Source organism: Patiria miniata, unplaced genomic scaffold (assembly GCF_015706575.1).
Source record: "Patiria miniata isolate m_02_andy unplaced genomic scaffold, ASM1570657v1 HiC_scaffold_28, whole genome shotgun sequence".
Lineage (NCBI taxonomy): Eukaryota > Metazoa > Echinodermata > Asteroidea > Valvatida > Asterinidae > Patiria > Patiria miniata.
The window spans coordinates 2,189,533-2,211,605 of record NW_024037067.1 but is presented as its reverse complement, the minus strand read 5'-3'; the positions used below and the strand labels follow the sequence as shown (position 1 = coordinate 2,211,605).

At 40.5% G+C, this 22,073-nt stretch overlaps 2 protein-coding genes across 2 annotated transcripts in view; one reads left to right on the top strand and one right to left on the bottom strand.

The window, feature by feature from the left end:
• LOC119735047 (probable aconitate hydratase, mitochondrial) overlaps positions 1–11,616 on the top strand; it is a gene marked incomplete at its 5' end in the record, with an annotated part of 46,558 nt that extends 34,942 nt beyond the window's left edge. The window contains 4 exons of the mRNA XM_038208738.1: positions 4,590–4,683; positions 7,584–7,716; positions 9,001–9,122; positions 9,789–11,616. Coding sequence (XP_038064666.1) covers positions 4,590–4,683; positions 7,584–7,716; positions 9,001–9,122; positions 9,789–9,929 — 490 coding nt within the window. The remainder of the gene's footprint in view (positions 1–4,589; positions 4,684–7,583; positions 7,717–9,000; positions 9,123–9,788) is intronic.
• LOC119734795 overlaps positions 11,610–22,073 on the bottom strand; it is a 42,529-nt gene continuing 32,065 nt past the window's right edge. The window contains exons 9-11 of the mRNA XM_038208353.1: positions 21,852–22,032; positions 14,271–14,437; positions 11,610–14,135 (exon numbers count right to left, since the gene is read on the bottom strand). Coding sequence (XP_038064281.1) covers positions 13,326–14,135; positions 14,271–14,437; positions 21,852–22,032 — 1,158 coding nt within the window. The 3' untranslated portion in view covers positions 11,610–13,325. The remainder of the gene's footprint in view (positions 14,136–14,270; positions 14,438–21,851; positions 22,033–22,073) is intronic.

Below are 22,073 nucleotides of genomic sequence, written 5' to 3'. Positions count from 1 at the left end.
TAGTCAGTTATTTAATCTTGCTGACATCGTGGTATGTTCACTAATCGCCTTCTGCGGTTACCAACAAAGGCCTGTAAAAACATGCTGATGATACCATGATACAATGACGATACGTTCATGTTCGTAACCTGATTGAACCGAATCCAAACTTAGAAACATTAACTCCCAAACTAGCTTACCCTAACTATCATTTTAGCCCATACCACAGAAATAATTCTAGCAAGATCTTGTGAATTCATTATCCAAGCATTGCCTTCGGAACATGCGTCGAAAGGAAGATATCGGCCCTTCCCGTTCCGTAAATTTTGACAAGGTAATCGCTGGGAAAAAAGCGATCGTCTCGTCACTGCATTATGCAGACCGTAGGCACAGAATTGTAGGTAAAATAAATATGGTGCAAGCCAATAAGCTCACGTTGCTTCTGTGACAAAAATTTCGTCAGACATTAAGATCCGATCACGATGTACCATCATGACATCATTGCTCAGGAAACTGTCTCATGAGGGCGCTTTCTCATCAGCTGGTACAAGCAAGCAAACAAGTTTGCATTTTGGATCAAAACGTGGAAATTACATGTAGAAATGAACCAAGGTCTGAAGGTCTCTCGGACTTAATTTTTGCTACTGACAGTAAACAATGAAAGACAAAAGGAACACTGTGTAGAAAATAAATCAGTAATGTCTTTATTTCTACCAATTTGTGCAGAAGAGTTGACTTACGTTGAACAATTATGCTCTGTCTGGTCGTCACACTTCCGACGGCGGTCGATACGTTGACTCCCATCTTCAACCCTTGCGGTTTTCATAACTTTATTTAGTTTGTTTAGTTTTTTATTACACATTCATAAAATACCTCAGACAGTTTAGCTATTCCTATTGGTCGAGAGCCCGTCACGTGGCCGGTTTTAAACGGATGATAAAGACATGGCTAGCTGGTTTTAAACACTTTTCCAGTGTCACAATAAAATGTGGACTCCTAGAAATCCAGTGCCTCTTACCGTTTCATTGGTTGAACGTTCACAATCCTCCCGTAGGCATGCGCAACACTACCAGCGAGTCAGAATTTTATAGTTCTAAATTCAAAACGCAACGCCCCAGGTGCGTTCTGCGCGACATCGCGCAGAACATGCTACGCCCACGTCAATCTCCATAAAAGGGTTGTTTACATCTTACTCGCCAGCTGAACACTCCATTATTTTGCTAGAGGGATGTTTCAAAAAGCATGAAGTGAAGTTGTTGAACAAAATCGGGATTTTTTGAACGAATTATTTGATATTTTTGACCGAAAAGGTATTGATGAATGGGAATAAATATGTGCTCGATCGGTATTTATCACTCTGTTTAAGACCGCTTAGAGTCTGGGTGCTGATAATTACCCTCGCCTCAGGCTCGGGTAATTATCAGCACCCAGACTCTAAGTGGTCTTAAACAGAGAGATAAAAACCTCTCGAGCACACATTTATTCCCTTAATAACAATATATATTTACACCAGTGTTGTAGGTCTCGAGACCGGTCTCGGTATCGAGACCGGTCTCGAGACCACTTTTTGCTGGTCTCGGTCTCGGTCTCGGTCTCGGTCTTGGAAGCTGTGGTCTCAGTCTTGGTCTCGGTCTCGGTCCCCTTTGGTCTCGATATTTTGGCTGGTCTCGGGTCGAGACCGGCAATATGTAGCTTTTACAGCTCGATCGATTACTTTGTGTTCACTTCGTTCAGTACCGTTGTTTAATAGTTAAAACATTTGCTAGCCTGTAGATCAAGCTTGTTATATATCGTGGTCGGTTTGCCGGACTTGACTGCACGTTGGAAAGTCCCCAAAGTACATGTAAAGCTGCAGCAGTTCCAGTCACTGAACGATTTGAAGCGACATCGCGCAGAACATGCTACGCCCACGTCAATCTCCATAAAAGGGTTGTTTACATCTTACTCGCCAGCTGAACACTCCATTATTTTGCTAGAGGGATGTTTCAAAAAGCATGAAGTGAAGTTGTTGAACAAAATCGGGATTTTTTGAACGAATTATTTGATATTTTTGACCGAAAAGGTATTTATGAATGGGAATAAATATGTGCTCGATCGGTATTTATCACTCTGTTTAAGACCGCTTAGAGTCTGGGTGCTGATAATTACCCTCGCCTCAGGCTCGGGTAATTATCAGCACCCAGACTCTAAGTGGTCTTAAACAGAGAGATAAAAACCTCTCGAGCACACATTTATTCCCTTAATAACAATATATATTTACACCAGTGTTGTAGGTCTCGAGACCGGTCTCGGTATCGAGACCGGTCTCGAGACCACTTTTTGCTGGTCTCGGTCTCGGTCTCGGTCTCGGTCTTGGAAGCTGTGGTCTCAGTCTTGGTCTCAGTCTCGGTCCCCTTTGGTCTCGATATTTTGGCTGGTCTCGGGTCGAGACCGGCAATATGTAGCTTTTACAGCTCGATCGATTACTTTGTGTTCACTTCGTTCAGTACCGTTGTTAGTTAAAACATTTGCTAGCCTGTAGATCAAGCTTGTTATATATCGTGGTCGGTTTGCCGGACTTGACTGCACGTTGGAAAGTCCCCAAAGTACATGTAAAGCTGCAGCAGTTCCAGTCACTGAACGATTTGGAACAAGTTCGGCATTTATCTGTTGAGTCGGGCACATAAAGCAAAGTATGAACTTGTAACAATTTATGCAATAAGGGTCAACCATTTTCGGGGATTGTGTAGTTTAGCCCACCCCTGTGGGCGTAATCACTTGCATTTTGTATTCTGATAATAAATGAGGTGCTTCAAATTAGTTATATTTTCGACCCCACACAATGCTCTCTTTAATTTGGGACAGTATTTTGAAGAAAAAGTAAATTTTTCTACCTGATTTTCCAGCATTGAACTCACCCACTCTTACCAGTTACCACTCACTGTTGCCATGAGAGTGTATGATGAGACCCCATATTCTGGCTGCTCATTTTGAAGTACATTCCTCAAAAATTAAAATTCCGTTCAGAAAAAAAATTTAAAATCCATATCTGGCACATTCTGGCTACCACCTCGCAACTTGTGGGTCTACATGTACAAGTCCACATTCTATGACAGAAATTTAAAAATAATTCTAAATTTTCTAGCTCCCATTTTTTAAAATCAAGTACACAAGTCTTGTTAGAAGTTAAGTCCTATATTTATTTTAGGAAAAAAGAGGCACAATGTTAAATTAAAATTGCATCTTTAAATATCCGTTAGAAGTCATAGCTGAAACCAAGGGGTGACTGTGGAGTTTAGGATCCGAGTTCCTATAACAGATGAAACATCTACCTTTAACTTTTTACTTTTGTCACGATTGGGTGCAGACAACATGTCAAAGCCCATATTTCTTAAGTGTAACTACTTTTTACTCAAGTAAGGTGTCATGTATCAATTTGTCAACACTGCCACTGGTCATAATTTTGGTCTGTATTCTTTGTGAATAGAAGGGTTACATTTTTCAACTATAATAACGTGTCTTGTTTTTTTTATTTCGACTATTGTTATTTATTATCAGCGGTCTCGGTCTCGGTCTCGGACCATATTGGTCTCGGTCACGGTCCGCCTTGAAGGGGCTGGTCTCGGTCTCGGTCTTGGTCTCGAATCTTCAGGTCTCGGTCTTGGTCTCGGTCTCGGACTATCCGGTCTTGACTACAACACTGATTTACACAATAACAATATATATGTACCATACATTTTAAATATTTTAACAAACCCTTTTAAAAGATTTGTTTTGTTTGATAGCTCTACACACCTGACACGATGTTGTATTTCGCTTTGATTACGCACGTGAACATCATGCACGTTCATGTGGCTTACACAAGTGAACAATGGGTTGGTAACCATTGGATCGGATAATACAAAATTCGGATAATACGAACATTTGGACTGGGTCCCGCGGATTTTGTAATAACGGGAGTCGACTGTAAATGAAAAAAGAATAAAATTAATGATATAATAATTAATGATGGAACAGGTAAGTTTCTTCCTGTCCTTTCATCTTTGCCTTGTCCCAATAATTTTTTGACTCGCCAGCCGGGCTACTTAAGGAATAGTTTGACTAGCCCGCCGTTGTTTTGACTAGCATTTGGCTAGTGGGCTACCGCTAATTTTGAACCCTGTAATGCCCATTTTTTTTCCCACGTATGATACAATTGCAGTAGTGGAGTAGTGGAGTTGTGTGGTTGATTCATGGACATGATTTGAGTGGTGTCATGAATGGTGCCCTTGTCTCTTTGACTTTTTTCTCGACTTTCTCAAGTAAGAAGTGCACTTCTTTATTGATGAGTCTGTTACGCTAACCATACTTCAGGGTTTTTGATTTTATGGAAACACTGACCATTTTCTTCATCGTAAATTTCCTTTGGATCGAAATTACAACAGGAAGGGACGTCCGGAAATTGGGCAAGAAGTTTGTATAGCTGTAACTGCAGCGTAGCCCAGATATCGGACACGTATTTTTTTGTTAGGCCTATTTCCCAATTTTTCTCCCATGCCAGTTTCATCTCTGGTCTCTAAAGACTTCATTTCATTTATTAAATCCTGCCACGTGTGTTAAACACTAATCACTATTTATTGTGTTGAATATAGTGCTACCAACATTGAGAATGGTGAACTGAACAAGGTTAAGAACAAGCTAACAGGACAGTATGGACCAGTTCCTGATACTGCCAGAAATTATAAGGTAATCATACAAGCTGTTTCAGAAAGTATGTTTAGTACATTTCCTGCAATTTTGTCTTTCAACAGAAATTTGCACTTGGGTTGAAGGTTGTAAGAAACAAAAGTTCAAAAGCTTACAAGGTTTAAGTTTTGATTTGGTAAAATTGTGATTTTTGTCCTCACTAAACTTAATGAAAGCACTAAGATAGCACTAAGCAGCCGTGTGGTTGCGAAGGGCGATTTCTAAAGGTTATGTAATACTTTATTTTGAATGGACACAGACATGCTCATGTTGGCGGGCGAAATCTTTGAAAACGAATTTCTGCCGTTTGGAAGACCATATCTTCATGCAACTTTCAGGGTTTATTTCCCTTATAATGATCCAACTATGTGCTAAAAATTGTTTTGATATATGTTCAGTACTTTCTGCTGAAATTGGAAAAATAGGCCTGGTTACGTGCATTTTTTAAAGTTGTAACACTGGGGTTTGCAATATCTGTCAATATTTTCAAGACTAACGAATATTAATAAGGTTCCTATCCATTATGGTGTGCAGTAAAAATTTGCAGAAAAGCCTCCTTCATGAGTTATTAATTGATAAATATCACTCTTTTTGCCGGCTTCCATTGGTCGATACCGAGACCCACGCCAAGTCACGCCGAGTGACGCTAATGAATATGCTAATATGCTTTGTCATTGTGTTGCCGGGCCGGAATCGGTCAACCGTAGCGCCTACAGCGCTATAGGCCTTTGCTGAAAATCATGCACATGGTTTGATCAACAAAAATCCTCGTTGAAATTTTCCTTGGAGATGTTCAAGGTGTAACACTAGCGTTTGCAACAACAGAACATTTCAATCATACTGAGCATATTTTCAGAGAAACAACGTGCAAAAGGCCATGTTTTTCGGGGTGCACGAATATCACTGCTCTGTTACAGCGTCTAAGTACGTAATCGGATTAACTTTTCTTATCAACGGCCGACGCTTTGCCTTCGCAACCACATGGCTGTAAGTGCTTTATACAGTTGCATTAGTGAGGGACAACACTCAGTATTTACAAAGCATGCATTTTAATTAAGCGCATGAGATGTGTCCATAATTTAAATGGTGCTTTTCTTAATAAAAGTGATGAAAACCTCAAATGAGAATTGAAGTTTAGCATTTCTGAAATTTCGAATAACTGCATATAAATGCAAAATATAAAGAGAAATGTATTTTTATACACATAATATTAATGTAGTATTAACAAACTGATCCAAGGCATTTCATTAATGTGATATCATCGGCCTATATTCAATACAAACAGTCCTTAACTGAATTGTTACATATGTAAAACTCCAAGCAATAACCTCAAAGAAACGAAAACGTTGTTGTAAATTAAACTTGGTTGAGTGCAATTTTTTTGGACTTTATTCAGATTTCTTTGTGATTTATATGAGCTGGTCATTAGCTCCATGTTTCATCTCTCAATATTAGACATGTAACTGAGTACACGTAAAACATGCCTATTGAACCAAAATGCCTGTTATCATTAAACTGTCTATGTTGAAAGCTGCCTGTTCCAATAAATGCCAGGATTGGTTTGTTAATAAAAGCCCAGTAACCACATACCGTAAAACGGGGTGAATAGGGACAATTTTAACAGTTAAAGCAGTGCACCATTTTAACCACACGGCCAGTGGCAAAGATTCTTGTGCTATTTAATGTCCACTCAGGTTGACTTTGCATTGACAGCAAGAAGAAATCTCAGCAGTGTTGGATTAATTTTATATTTTTTTTTATTTGACTGTTCCTATTCACCCCGACTCGGGGGTGATTAGGAACAGAGTATGAAATACCCTCACTGCTCCCAGTCTACCCTTAGCAGGGGGAAATAGAGACACTAAGGTGTTTTTTTTTAACAACACAATGCTTAAATACAAAACTTCTTTGTACTTTATAGTAGCTTTTGTAGTATACTTCTGGCTTTGGAATGTTGGCACAATGGTTTTAAAGGTAAAAATAATAGAAAATAAACTCAGCTCTGTACTTCTGACTTTGGTACTTTGGCACAATGGTTTTAACAAAAGTTACAAAAAAATATAATCTTACAACAGATGTCGATCTCTCTATAAACCTATAGAATTTTTCTAAGTAATAATGCAGATCCTTTTCATTTCTTCTATTTATGTACAACAGGCCTACAGCTGTCCAACCATGACTCACAAGACGGGAAACAACTAACATCTATCTTTGCATGGAAGAAACTCCGACGTCTTAGAATATCTCTCAAATCGCGATGGGGTCAAAACTTTGCATCTATCTTTGGACCCACTGGAGATAACCATAAGATTTCACATCAAGACCTCACAAATATGGTCTTGCATGTGAAGTTGGAGAAGCTCATTCCACGATTTACAGCGGCGACGGCCGATTGTATGTCCACTTTACTGTGCTTGACATATGTTTTGGCCCCAGGCTTCGGCCTTTATTCACGTGGCATCCTGTTCATTCACCCCGCTTATTTAGCAACAATATGAAAATAAAAAAGAAAAGGAAAAAGAATATATAAGGACTAATGCAAATGATTTCCTTCTCCAAATTCACATGCAAGACCATATTTGTGAGGTCTTGATGTGTAATCTGATGGTTATCTCCAGTGGGTCCGAAGATAGATGCAAAGTTTTGACCCCATCGCGATTTGAGAGATATTCCAAGACGTCGGAGTTTCTTCCATGCAGGGGTAGATGTTAGTTGTTTCCCGTCTTGTGAGTCATGGTTGGACAGCTGTAGGCCTGTTGTACATAAATAGAAGAAATGAAAAGGATCTGCATTATTACTTAGAAAAAAAATAATTTCAAAAAACTTTTTCTGCTTTTTGTCCCTATTCACCTCTGTGTTAATATTTGCCCCTTTTTACGGTACTGATCTGTGTGTTGTAGGAACAAGGCATTGCTTGGGTGGTGGTTGGTGATGAGAACTATGGTGAAGGTTCTAGTAGGGAACATGCTGCCTTGGAACCCAGACATCTTGGTGGTAGAGCCATCATTGTCAAGAGCTTTGCAAGGATCCATGGTAAGTAGAAAGCTGAAGTAGGATCGGTAGGTCTTTTGCCCTTGGTTTTGAATAAGGTGCTATTGGATTATTCATTAACCCTCCTACTCAGGCGCAGTTCTACGGGGGGGCTAGGGGGGCTGTAGCCCCCCAAAAATTTTGTCTAGCCCCCCCCCCCCCCCAAATAAATTCCTTAAAAAAAAAATTGCATTAGCAAAAAGAAGGATTGTGATGTACATGCGAACGGTCTCCCCCTGAAGAAGAAATAGCCGTGACAAGGGTGCATTAGCTAATATATTGTGAACGATTTTAGGATTTTATTGGCGCTCCCCATTGAAAATATGGCATGAGCCCCCCCCCCCCCCCCCCCCCCCCCCCCCCCCCCCCCCCCTACATTGATTTTCGGAGGCCTAAGTGTCTGGAAAAAATAACCGGTCAACATTTCAGCACGACTCCCTGAAAAAAATTCTGGATCCACCGTGCTAGCCCCCCAAAATATTGGTTCTAGAACCGCGCCTGCTCCTACTGTTTAAACAGTCCCAGACAGGCAACCACTTCCCTGCCATGCCTTTTACACAGGCTAGTCACAAACAGTCTTTATAGGCTAGCACTCTGACAAGTCCAATTCAGTCAACAGACAAAAGCAGGAAAGTGGTGGCAATCTATCTTATGAATCACCTACAGTCAAAGCACAGCTGTATCAAGTTACATAAACAGTCACAGCCAGTCAATCCTGCTTTATGTACGCTGGGAATTCTTAACTGTTGAAAACAGTCACTTGATTGAATTGAAATGAAAAGACAAATTTGCTCAGAATGTATGTTTGCATAGGAGGGTTAAGTGCTCTGTTAGGAATTACCGATACTTATCATTCAAATACGTTGCCCACAGGAAGTCGCTGTATGTGCACTGAAATAACACTTGACATATTGGCAATTGAATTTGACTGAATGCTTTAATAAAACCAACCACTGGGAACATCAAAGTTTTATTTAAATGATTCATATCATGGTGACCATGACATGCATCACGTATGAAGGCATTATGCATTTTTAGTCTTTAAGTTTATATTTTTTTAATGAAGCTTAACTTTTTATTGTTAACTTTTATTACTCATTATGAATTCAATGCAATTTTGCCATTGGCAACCAAGTTGAATTTTAATAAAACATGAATAATAAGCAAATAGTAACTTTTCCTTCCATTTTTGACTGCTAACATGAATGAGTAATGATTTAATTAAGACAAAACCACTCTCTGGTGTACTAAAAGAAACCTAAAAAGATTGAATGTCTTGAAATGCAGAAACTAACCTGAAGAAGCAAGGTATGTTACCTTTGACCTTTGCTAATGCTGCTGATTATGATAAGATTCAGCCAGATGATGAAGTCAGTCTGCTGGGAGTAATCTCACTTGCCCCTGGATCGGTAAGGATACCTAGTCAATATACACTTGTTTTGTAACTTAGTGCATATTAAATGAATATACATTAACCTGAACCCATCCACACGTTTGTAAAGGAACCCTTCTTTATCCACCAATTAATGAGCAGAACTCTCAAAAAATCCCCCCCCCAAAAAAAGTACTGAATTCACCATATTTGCCCTTGAATGCAGGGAAAGATGACATCATTTTAAACCCTAACCTTCCCAAATCCTCCCAAATCCTCTTTGCAAAATGGAGGATTCTGCAGGATTGAGGCTATATGGCAAAAGTGCGTTGCTGATTTCGGAGGATGCACTGTGTCAAGGTCTTGGGCCGGACCTTGTGTTGTTTATGCTCAGCCGTGCATAAATTTAGGACTAAATTACACTTGAAATCCTCCGCACTGCTCCAGGATGTCACTGTCTCTGCCTCAACATATTGACAGTGATTGCTGGAGGATTTTGCAGGATTGAGGTTGTAAGCTATTTTTACATGGAGGCAGTTGGAGGATTTTGCAGGATTGAGGTTACATCCTAGCAAAAATGCCTAGGGATTGGGGTTAATATACACGCAAACTAGTCTGTTTGTGAAAAATTCAAATGTCATTGCCACAAGGCATTTTAGTTTATTCTGAGTACATGTATTACTTTTCTGTTTTCATATCACAGCAAGTGACGTGTCGTTTGAAGCATAGTGATGGTACATGCGAGGAATTCCCACTGGATCATAGTATGAATGAAGGGCAGATAGAGTGGTTCAAAGCAGGCAGTGCACTCAATAGGATGCGGCAATTGATAGCATCCGAGTGATGCATCACATCAAATATATATCTGGAATACTTGGTCAATGATCCACCCTTGTCCATACTGCAGGCATCAATGTTTATCCATTGTTTTCAAATGAATGTGTCATGACAAATTCTCACATAGGTACAACTTTAGGAATTATATGATTGCCAATTGAAATAATATATATATTAAAAGAATTTTAAAGGCCAACACATCCCTTACATATGTAAGCAAAATGTAAGTTTCTTTTCTTACAAATTTAACCTAATTTGGAATGGATGCTGAGGAGTGCATACATGATTGGACATGAATATTTCAGGAATTACATTTATAAAATACAATTTGATTTTCCTGTGGTTGCAGTGTTCTTTATACAGATGTTGCTGATACTAATATTCAAATACATGTTTAGATTTGTACTTATTCAGTCAAATATTGTTGTGTAAAAGAACGTTATGAATTGAGATAAACATATTTAGTATTATAAGGGCAGTTGCACCTGGTCACAAATAATCCGAATAGTAATTACACAGAGGATTATTTTTGATGCCCATTGTCAAAAATATTGTGAAACAAGCAATGTCATCTCAGATGACCCTGGTTAGAAACATGCTTTGTGAACCATACGTGTTGAAATTTAAACCAGAAAGACATAACGTTGAGTGGAATTTTCCTGAGTTCAAACTTACAAGATGAAAACTTTTGTAATTGATAATTTCAATAAATATATTGAACCTGTCTGGTTTTGCTTTGTAAATTAAATCCTCTTCCGCTTTTTGATGTAACGTATTGACAAAAGTTATTCGCATTTGCCTGTACCATACCACATAGTTGTTTTTTATTCAGGTCAATTGACAATATTGATGAACTTTCTGTTGTTCAAATCCTACAAGATCTGAGAGAAAATTTCAGACCAGGTGATATCGTTGAGTTGGGAAAATCAAAACTGTTATGAATATAACAATTTTGTAGTGAAGTTCTTTTAGATTTTCCATGTTAACTCAAATATAAGGTGGTATTGTAGGAATTCAGGCCAAGTTGAAGGGTCATTTACTGAACACTTTGAGTGAAATGAAGCGTTTGGACACAGATCCAGAGATAGCATGCAAGAGATGTAGGAATATTTGCAGAAGACTTGGATGTTTTCAGCTTATCCTTTTATCCAAATTCCTTTCCTTAATCAAAAGTACTCCGACAAGTCAGCACGGTTGGAGTACTTTTGATTAAGGAAAGGAATTTGGACAAAAGGGTAAGCTGAAAACAGAAGGACGTACTCATGGAAGGACTTACTCTTACAACCGATATCAGCTTGGCATTTCATTTTATTCATGCAACATAAAGATAAGTTATCGATTAGACTTTCAATTGTTTAGGGTGGGGGTGGCTTTACACAAGATTTCTGCCATACTAGAAATAAATAAGTCAGCACCCAATATTGTTAATTTCCCAAATTCTTACAAGTTAAAAGCACCATTAGGCTAAAGCACCCATGCATATATGCCTCTCCCTCTGCGGTGAGTATTGAATTGCAAAAATGGTATTAAACAGGTACTTTATATTGACATAATACATGCTTTTTAATATCAGATTTTATAAGGTAAAGTGCGACGCCTCCATGAAATAACTATCAACAAAATGTGTGACCTTTTTTTCTCACACACATAATGCTTCCCATGGACAGAATAAAAACAAAGATCTTGGTTGAAGACTGCCTGATGTCTGGGTTTTATTGAATACTTTATGTTCACTATTTGACGAGAGCATTTCAGAAATCCTGCCCAATCCCTAGCATAGCAAAACATTTTTTACACAAGCCCTATGGCATAGCTGTATGGAACACCAAATATCCTAAGGGGTTTTGCACCAGTGGCATTACCAGTGGGTGTTCTCAATTTCTACTGATGTTGCTATGTGTGGAAGGTCAAAATCATCAACTGCCTCATTTATGCCGGTGGTTTTTTTTTTATTGAAGTTTGTTCAGGTAAAAAAAAGGAATTCTTGATACAACTGTCCACTTGGCTACTGTCTGGTTTAGTGCCATGGGAATTGGAGCACAATTTAGCGTAGTCATATTTGAAATGGTACAACAATCTAGCCTCTGTCAACATTTCCGGAGAATTGTTTAATACAATAAGCCAGTTCGGTATTTCAACTACACATGCGCACAATGATAGGGTTTACGGGTCATTCGGGATAATCGAAGGCATATGCGTATGAACACATGCGGAGACGGTCGCACGATCGTAATTACGAGCAGAATGGGCGTCCATGTAACAACACGTATCATCACGTCAGTGATTTTATCCCGAAGACCTTTGACATGGACTACTTCAGCGAGGTACCGAACTGGCTTATTCTCCTAAATTTGGGTAAAATACATACACATGTACTCTGAAATGTGTAATTTTTTTGGATACTTTCTTTGGTATGTTATTTATTAGCATATTTGACAACCACAGCCATAAATACAAAATCGGTCTACTATTGAGGAACGTGAATTAAGTCTATTTCTTCAAGCAGAGGGCAATTTTTAAGGCTTTTTTTGTTTGATTGGACTGCACACCTGTTCTGGACAATCTATTTAAAACTTGTGCGATTTAAGTGTTTCTCAAATCCCTTTATCAACAAACCCTGGCAATATTTTAAAGGACTAAAACTTGAAGTATAATTATTGGAAAGCACTTGCACAATAAAGTGGGAAACTAGACTTTAAAGTGTTGCCTTCCATTTAACAATAACCATCAATAATGGGAGTGGCTTTAATTGGAGCATCGTTTTCATTTCAACAATGAAAAGCTCATGTTGCCTTTCCCAGATTCTGAAAGGGGGGGGGGGGCAGGACTCAAGTGGGAAGACCCATGCCCCCATGCATCCTGCCTTATTAGTTACACACCACTGCAAATTGTTCCTTGTCACTTAAAATCATGATATTGTTTTGTTTTTAGCTTAAAATTGACCTTTTGGTTCCCCATTCTTTTGCCGCAGTCAAATTTCAATTTTCATCAAAAGTGTAAATTACAAAATGAAGGAATGTAGTTCAATTGATTTCGTTAACTCCATCCCTTGGAAATTTGGTTGGAAAATGTCCTGAACCTACAAAAGCCTCCAGGGTGCAGTGAACCTGCAAGATAAGCAACACTGAGTGTTGAATTCAGAGGAAAAGGGGATAACACCAATATTTCTAATGTTCAAGCATTAGCTCTTAAAAAGAGAACTGAAAAAAATAATAGAGTTTGATCTTTTTCAAAATGTGATATATAATTGACTTGTTTACAATCAGAATTTATGGAGCATAAGTTAACTCTGAATTTAACTATGCAGAAATACCGTAACTGAATGCGTGTGTTTCATCAACATATTCAATCCTTAGCTGTATGGTTATGATATAAACAGTCTACAAAAGTGTTTACAATACATTCAATAGCAATCTAAGAATTTACAATCATTTTCTTCAGTGCCAGTAAGAATGTCTTGAAGTAATGAGAGTGGATTCTTTCCATTAGTATCCATCAATTTGGTTTTCTCGTCCAGCAGTTCTTTTAGGTTTAACATTTCTAGTTCCCCTTGCATTTTCTTCATGAACGTTACCATGTCAGAAGCATCCATTTTATCAACTGTCATCTCTTTTGGAAGGCAATTGTATAAGTTCAGGAGCATCTGGCATGCCCTTCTTGCCACTGTTGGGTCTTCATCCTCTAAAACCGCAACAAGTTTTCCAATAAGTACTTCCTCTTTGAGAAATTGCAAAAATTCAAACATTGGTTTAGCTGGCTGATCATCAGTACCTTTGGTAACTTCACACAAATCCTTTCCTTCAGAGTTCTGGAGTTTTTCTTGATCAGTTTCTTCCCTTTCGTTTGCATCAGATGTAGTGTTAATTCTAACTGGTGTGCACATTTCAAGAAGAGTTTGCCAGAATATCAAAGCTCCATGCTTGACTTCCCAATCAAGATCAAACATAGCTGTGGAGACAGCACTCCGTATCTGGGATGCCACAGATGACTCCTCAGCAAACTCTGTAGCATTTCTGTTTGCCAGCTTGTTGTCCTTACTTTGTGGCATTCTCACACATGCCTCATCAGTGGAACCCTGTAATCTCCCAGGAAGACCAGTCTCAAGCCATGGAAACACCTTGAGCCACTGTGTATATGTGTTAACAGTGGCTCGTCGAAGAAATCCTGGGCTGTCATCAAGAAGAAAGTTGATGAACTCCCCCACCAACACAATCTGGAAATTAAGGTAAAAGGGTAAAAATAATTAGATTGTGCTCATTTTTTCTTGACACTGCTAACAATTAGTGGTTACACAGCAGCATTTACTGTTCATACAGAGTCTAAAGCAGACAAACCAATCCAAACCTACCTCGGACTTTCCAGTGGTTTGCAACAAATCCTTCCACAGGTCTTCTTGTTTTGAGATATCAACCAGTGCATTCATTGCAGTTGCCCTGACAAAGCTTTCTCCATCCTGAATGCATTCCAGAATCCGTACATGCAACCTGTGACACTTGAACCAGCTACATAATTCATCTGTGAAAATATACATGTGACATTGTCAGTACAGAATACCGGCATACTGTTTTCAATTTTCAGTTTTAGGTTTGAAATACAATGCTGTGGACCTTACATGAACAAAATCCCATGCTTCAGTTTATGGAGTCTATTCATAAAGACTGATGTTATTATAAAGGGTGGATAAAAAAAAAAAACCCTGAGATATAGGTTTTCCCGGCCAATTTCGCAAAAATAGCATTCAAATTCATCTTGATAGCGGCCAATTTGAAGCGAAGTAGCGCCCTGCTGTCATTCCCGTGGTTCGTATTAGATTTCAGGCGTTCAAATTAGTTTGAAGACCTGACATTTTCATGTTTAACACATCCTAAATTGAAGTTTTGTCATTCGGTTCAAGTGGTCATTCAATCTAGCAGTTGATTTGGTTTGCATGAGATTCTTGTTTTCGTTTTCATTTCCGCGCATTCTATTTAGCACTTTTTTCATTCAAAATAAAAGTCAACGAAGGTATACGATGCGAGGCTTTTCATTTCTTTCACCTTTTCATTATTTCTGCTTCATGTCGTGGTCCAGTTTTGTGTTTTTGGCCCCTCCTCTAGGCAGGTTTTCCCGTCTGCCAGGTCTCTGATACGTTACTACAATTGACCTGGCAGTAGATATCTGTTCATGCAAAGATTGTCTGCAAGTTCAAGATAGTCTTGAGCATCAAACGAGCACGATCTACAATTGAAATTCTCATGTAATGCCCATGAGCTGGCATATTGATATTTCAAGTGCTTCAATCCAACAGTTTGCATGGTGATCAGAGTAGTGGCGAGTCTTGTGGGAGACAGGTTTTTATATTTATATTTCCAAACTGGAACAAAAGCGCTTTATCTTATTCTAACAAATAACAAACGACTTAACGACATTTCCACATATGATTGCTTAATGGTGAATTCGAATGACCAAACTTACACAGCTGGAAGCTCCGGCGAATTTGGATGCTCGTTTGTGCAATTTGCATTTGAATGCCCTATTGTTGAAATTGCATGATTAAAATGTGAAATCGCATGCTTTTAATGTGAAATTGATTGCACGTGCATTCAAATTCGTGCAAAAATGGGTGATTGGTCGCCAATTTGGCTGCCAAATCTGCTAACTTGGCCGGGAAATCTATATTATTGCTAATTGGAACAGAAGTAGGGCACATGTGAATCAAAGGGAGATATCCTCTGTCAGGGTTGAATCTCCTCTTGAAAATGACACCCTGATCATGTCCTTACATTCACGGTTGACTGAGCAGTGACCAATTTTATGAAAGGGTCTATTGAGAGAATTGCGCCACTTTCAATTGTGGTTTTTGTGTCATTTGTCACAGAGTGAAAGGCTATGGTTGCCAATTAAGGCGGGGGGGGGGGGGAGATTTCACCATGAAAAGTGGCGCAATTCTCTCAATAGACCCTTTCATAAAATTGGTCACTGCTCAGTCAACCGTGAATGTAAGGACATGATCAGGGTGTCATTTTCAAGAGGAGATTCAACCCTAGCAGAGGATCCCTTTGATTCACATGTCCCTTTGATTCACATGTGCCCTACTTCTGTTTCAATTAGCAATAATATCTTGGTTTCATTTTTTGGATCCACCCTGTATGTGGCAGGAATGACATTACATCTGACATCAATTAAATGATTTTTACATCACTTAAATATTATCTTACACGTCATTATTATCACAAAGGTGCAGAACATCAGATGTGTAGCATGCATCCCACAACAGCATTTCATATCCAATAGGAAAGCTCACAGTAACAAAAATACTACATTGCAAACTTTTATTCAATTTGCACAATATCCAAACATTGATGACTGCATAGATGGCACCTTGGATGCTATATGCATTCTTAATAAGGGAATAAATGTGTACTTGGGAGGTTTTAAACATAGTGTTTAATACCCACCAAGCACATATTTATTCCCATTCATAAATACCTTTTCGGTCAAAAAACAAAATTTTTGGGTCCAAAAATTCAAAACAAGTCAAAAACTAGACGTTGCCAACCATTTTGTTCAACAATTTTACTTCATGTTTTATGAAACAGCCCTCTGACTATAATATGGAACGTCCCTCTACAACTCCTTACCTTATAAAGAGATTGGCGCGTGTCGCACGTACTGTACGACGTCGCGCAAAATACAGTTGGGCTGGTGTAGTGTGAATTTCGGACTATGAAATACTGATTCACTGTAGTACTGCCCGCATGCCTACATGAGGATTGTGAACCTTCAACCATTTAAACGGTAAAAGGCACTTGATTTCATAGGAGTCCAAATTTCACATCTCACTGGAAAAGACCAGCCAGCCATATGTCTTTATCATCCATTTAAGACCGGCCACGTGACGGGCTCTCGACCAATGGGAATGGGTAAACTGGCTTAGGTATTTATGAATAATAAATAATAGTGTGTACTTATGTGGAGATGGTGTTGTTGCCGGACCATCTGCAGACGTTAACGTAAGTCCGTAGCGGTAGATTGGAGGGCGCCACCATGTGTCAGAGTGTGGTGATGCCACATTTCCACCTCCGTCGCTGATCGCTGCCTTAGGCCCCCCCCCCCCAAAAAAAATAGTCGGTCTCTGGTCAGACCAAAGTTCCGAAATTGATGCGGCGCTGCGTTTTTTTGTTTGATTGTTGTTGATTTTTCAAGCTTGGATTGCACAGACAAGGTGGGTATTATTTTGCTTTTTTTTGGTGCCTCCGCACAGTCACTTATTTGTTCTGTAAGGGGGATAGCTTGGGGATGATCCGACCATCGCACGCAGTCACCTTCCATCCAGCGTGCTTGACCTCTAAAAAAAAATCTCTCGCCACTGTACAGAGTCCCATCTTACACAGATATGTGCACAGTATACCGTACCCGGTACCGTCACATGACACAATATCGAACGGTCTAAGAGTTTTCACTCCACAAATGAAGGACACGGAAATAAGTGGCATATTTCATGTATTTAGACACGCTATTCACAATCACCTCACGTCATCGGGTCGAAAACGTGTGTAGTTGACTAGCCCGGTAGCCGCCATTGTTGTTGATCAGTTGGCAGCAGCCTCGTACCCATGGTCTACTATCATTCGTTCGTTCAACATCAACCTCGTACCGGATCTATCACCCTGGTGGGTATACGAAGTCAACTGGCCGCCAACAAAAATTTGAGGCAATGCGGCAATAGAGGGCGCTGTACCACGAAAAATTTGAAAAAAAAAGAAAGGTTGACGCGGATGATCAAAATCGACAAGCGCGCTGACCAGAGACCAACTAATATTTTTTTTTTTGGCCCTATCGACCTTACATTTGCAGCCACAATTAAACAATTGTTGTCAATCTGAACCCCTTGGTGTCAAGTGTCTTATAATCAATACTTGGCACAACGCCAACCCCCTCCACAAGAGTCAGAAGTGGGATTGACTTGGCTTGCAATATATAACATCAATTTAAAGCGATCGGAGGCTGATTGTGGTCAAAAATCTGAACATAATATTCTGCAGGTCTCTCTTCAGAAAGCAGACTGAGAACAGACATGACGTCCACTATTAAATTACAACACGGTGACCAGAAGAATCTGCGGTTTGCGCTGGTTAAGGGTAAACTTCCTGTCCACGCACTGGAGGGTCATTTTGAAGGTGCTACGGGCCTTTCTTACACTGACGGTGAGGACGACATAATCCTACAAAGGGTCAACAACATGACCTTGCCCCCAGATGGAGATTGGGATGATCGAATATACAAGGTGGTAGTTTGAGAAGAGTCACTGGCCAAACCTGCAACTCTAGTCGCCACGTCAATGCAGGTGGTGATGACACCAGAACGGAGAATCCCAGTTTTTGAGGGGCGAGATGAATCCAGTGGGAAATCAGTCCCAGCAGATGAGTTTGTGACAGTGATTACAAAGGCATTTGATCAATACAATGTTCGCGAGGATCAGAGGGGTCAATTTCTACGAACTTCGAACAGGCCCGAAGATCGAGGTTAGATCCTTACTTTCTGGAGGCAAGAATGTAAAAGAGGCCCTGGTCTATCTCCAATCATCATATGGGGAATCCCTCACATGTGGTGAACTCCAATGTAAATTTCTTGAGCGCCGTCAACAACATGGAGAGTTGGTCCGACAATTCGGCATTGATCTTGAAAAACTGTTTCACCGCCTTAAGAAGAAGGATCCAAGCTTATACAAGAACCCAGAGATGACGATACAAGAGCAGTTTGTTGATGGAATCGAGGCCGAGGGGCTTCACCACTCCTGCAGAGATCTACTGGACTGTAGTCCATTGATCAGCGATCTTAAAGATTTGGCTGTAAAGAGGGCAGAATGGGAGCAAGCACATCATGATGTGGCCAGGCAGAGAGGAACCACATCAGCCATACAGACGAGGGAGGACGACCCTTTAAAAAGGTTGGAAGATCAGATGAAAATTGTACTAACCAAGCTGGATTCCCTTCAGCCATGCCCCCTCAGGTGATGTCTCCTCATTACCCCAGTCAACAGCCCCATTACACATCTGTCCACCCATTCAACGCCACAAGCGCGTCCCACGGAGCAGCCATTGGCTGGCAAAACAACACACCAAACTTTCAGACAGGTACACAGATGACCCTAATGTGCTACAACTGTGGCAAACCGGGTCACTTCTCCCGGGACTGCCTAGCCCCTCGTCATGGACCCCAGAACAACTATCAACTCACTCAGGCCCACCAACTGCCAACCACCACACCACTCAAGGCACATCTAATAACATGACGGGAAACTAGCTCCCTCTACTGTTTTGAGCCAGACAGCGAGGGGAGGTGGGGGGGGGGGGAAGAAGGCTCTCTAGACTGTGGAGCAAAGGAATTTACAGGCAAGGCAGCAGCTGAGTGTTTTATTGAAGATACATCGTTTAGCGGGCAACAGGTGCCTTGCCTTCTAGATACAGGTTCGATGGTCACTTCAATTAAGAGTGATTACTATGATAAACATTTGAAGGTGCGGGGTTTCCAATTGAGTAGCGTACCCAAGTATTTCCAGCTTCTGTCGGCAAATGGCACTGCTATACCATACACAGGCTTCTTCGAGACTGACATCACAGTGTTTGGAAACAACATTCCAGTCAGTTGCCGTGTCACGCGTAGCTGCTCTATTTTCTCGTCCAGACAACTGACGCAACGCGAGGCCAGCGAACGATGGCCGTAAGAAGGGCTTCCGAAAATTCGCAATTTTCATGGCAAACTGCAACCGATCAAGACAAACAAAGCTGTCTCAGGTAGTTAAAGACCTACTAAATACATCTATCGAGGTATTTTTTTTCTAAAAAAAAAAATGATTTCGATGAATTTTGACGATATTATATCACGGACAAGTCGACTAAAATTTATGTCATGAAATTTCCGGTTTTTTTGACAACGACGAAAGTCTCCGAAATGTTAATGTACTCAAAGGAAAGAATGAACCTTCATCTACAAAAAATCTCATGAACGTGATGTCCTTAATATCTTAAGAATTTGATGTACACCTAATGTTTCCAACAACTTCCATTTTTCACAACGCGAAAAGATCGTCGCCATTGCATGCATCGTCAAAGCACAGAGCAAGGAACGCAAACATGGTATGACCTTGTGACCCACTGATTGGTCGAGCTTGAGATGGCCTGCTTAATATTCATAAGTCATTCATTGCACGTTCGCACGTGCTTTTCAGGCCGTTGGCCTACTTACGTTCGTTTACACGCGTACATGTAATTGCAAGTCTCCTGCACGTGTTTCACATGAAAAAGAAGCGTATACATTGTACTTTCCTCTATCTACTAAGCCTTGCCATTTCTTTTGGCTGTTTTTAAGAATTGAATGTACACCTAAAAACTATCGGCCCTCGCTTTTGTTGATATAAAATATGATTTTGTTTGACATGCCGTAATAACACTTTATATTTGTCAAAAGCAGTACATTTTTTGTATCAAAATAAAGCACACGATTTCAACTTTTCACTTATTTAGCCATCTTGGCCAAACAGTGCACGTATCCAGGTACTTTTTGTGTTTTCTGTAGTCCCAAATACATCTCGCAAAATCTCGCGTACGCTTTTGGGCCACGCGTGCGCGACCTCGGGACAAGAAACTGAGGTCAAACAGGGCTGTGTGCGTGACACTGACTGATTCTGTCCAGGATGGTACTAGTCATTGAGGACTCTCGGGGCATCCGACTCAACACCAGGTATTCTTGGAATGAATGTACTCAAAGAGTGTTTGAACAAGCTAGTAACCCCTCAGGGACAGATACATCTGCAGAAATCTAGACCACGTGACAACAGTCAAGTGTGGGAGAGAGCCATGCGTATGGTGACTAAACGTGAAGAGTTTACATCAAATCAAAACCAAATCAGCAGAGCAGATCTCCTTTGAGGTCCAGCAGTAATAGTACCCGCCAAACAGATGATTATTCTCCAGGCCTCAGCTTGCCCCAGTCCAGAAAATATGGCATATGACGCAGTGTTGGAACCCGGTGAGGCATCTAACCTACCTAGTAGTATTCAACTTAACAGATCATCAGTCAATGTCCGTGGGGGCAAGTTCTTAATCCCCGTCGCTAACGACACAGATCAAGATGTTCTCTCACCAGGGCATACCTGCATTGGCACTCTATACAACGGGGAGCCCATAACTCTGGAATGTGAAGCCGATGAACACAGCGAAAGACAGAGTTCAGCACATTCCGCTTTTCTGTCTGCATCTAACAGTGTTTCAACGCCATCATTGCTGCACACTCTGGAGTTGGGAGACAGACTTGTGCACTTGATGAAGCTGCCAGATTTGAGGAGCTACTCCAAAAATATGACGGTGTGTTCTCCAAGGGCGGTAAAGACATAGGCTACACTGAGACTATCAGACATCAAATCGATACCGGCGACACTCCCCCATTAGACAGAGATACCGCTCACTCCCGCCATCACAGTACCAAGAAGTGAGGGCACACATACAAAAATTGCTTGAGAAGGGGATCATTCGAGAGAGCTCCAGTCCTTGGGCCTCCCCAATTGTGGTTGTGCGTAAGAAAGACCAATTCGCTTGTGTGTAGACTACAGGCGGCTGAACAGGTGGGCAGCAAAGAGTGCCTTCCCACTGTCACGTATCAATGAATCCTTTCAGGCCCTCGGAAATGCAAAGTACTTCAGTGTCATGGATCTGACGTCTGGATTCTACCAAGTAGCCATGGAGGAGGGTGATATCAAACTTGCTGAGCTGGTTCAGCAGTCTGTGTCATTTGAGGTGGGGGAAATGGTGGCTCTAGATAAGTTACAGATTGGGGACCTTTCTTGTTAAGGCTGGGGAAATGAAAGTAATTATGTGCATGGCAGTTAGTACTATAGTGTAGCATAAAGTACTCTCTACATTATAAATAAACTTGATTATAACATTCATACCAGTTGGAGACCTCAGCAGTCTTTGCAGGAAACTTATGACTGAATCTCGGACTGCCCATTGCGGGTCACACATCCTCTTTGTCACAGTTTCTGCTAGAGTTATTGTAAGTTCCGTATGCTTTAGCTTCACAAAACACGTAGGAAGCAACAGGCCAAGAACATCAAAGCACTTGGAGACAACCTGGGGAAACAATTACAATCAAACTGTTGATTGTTCTTTGA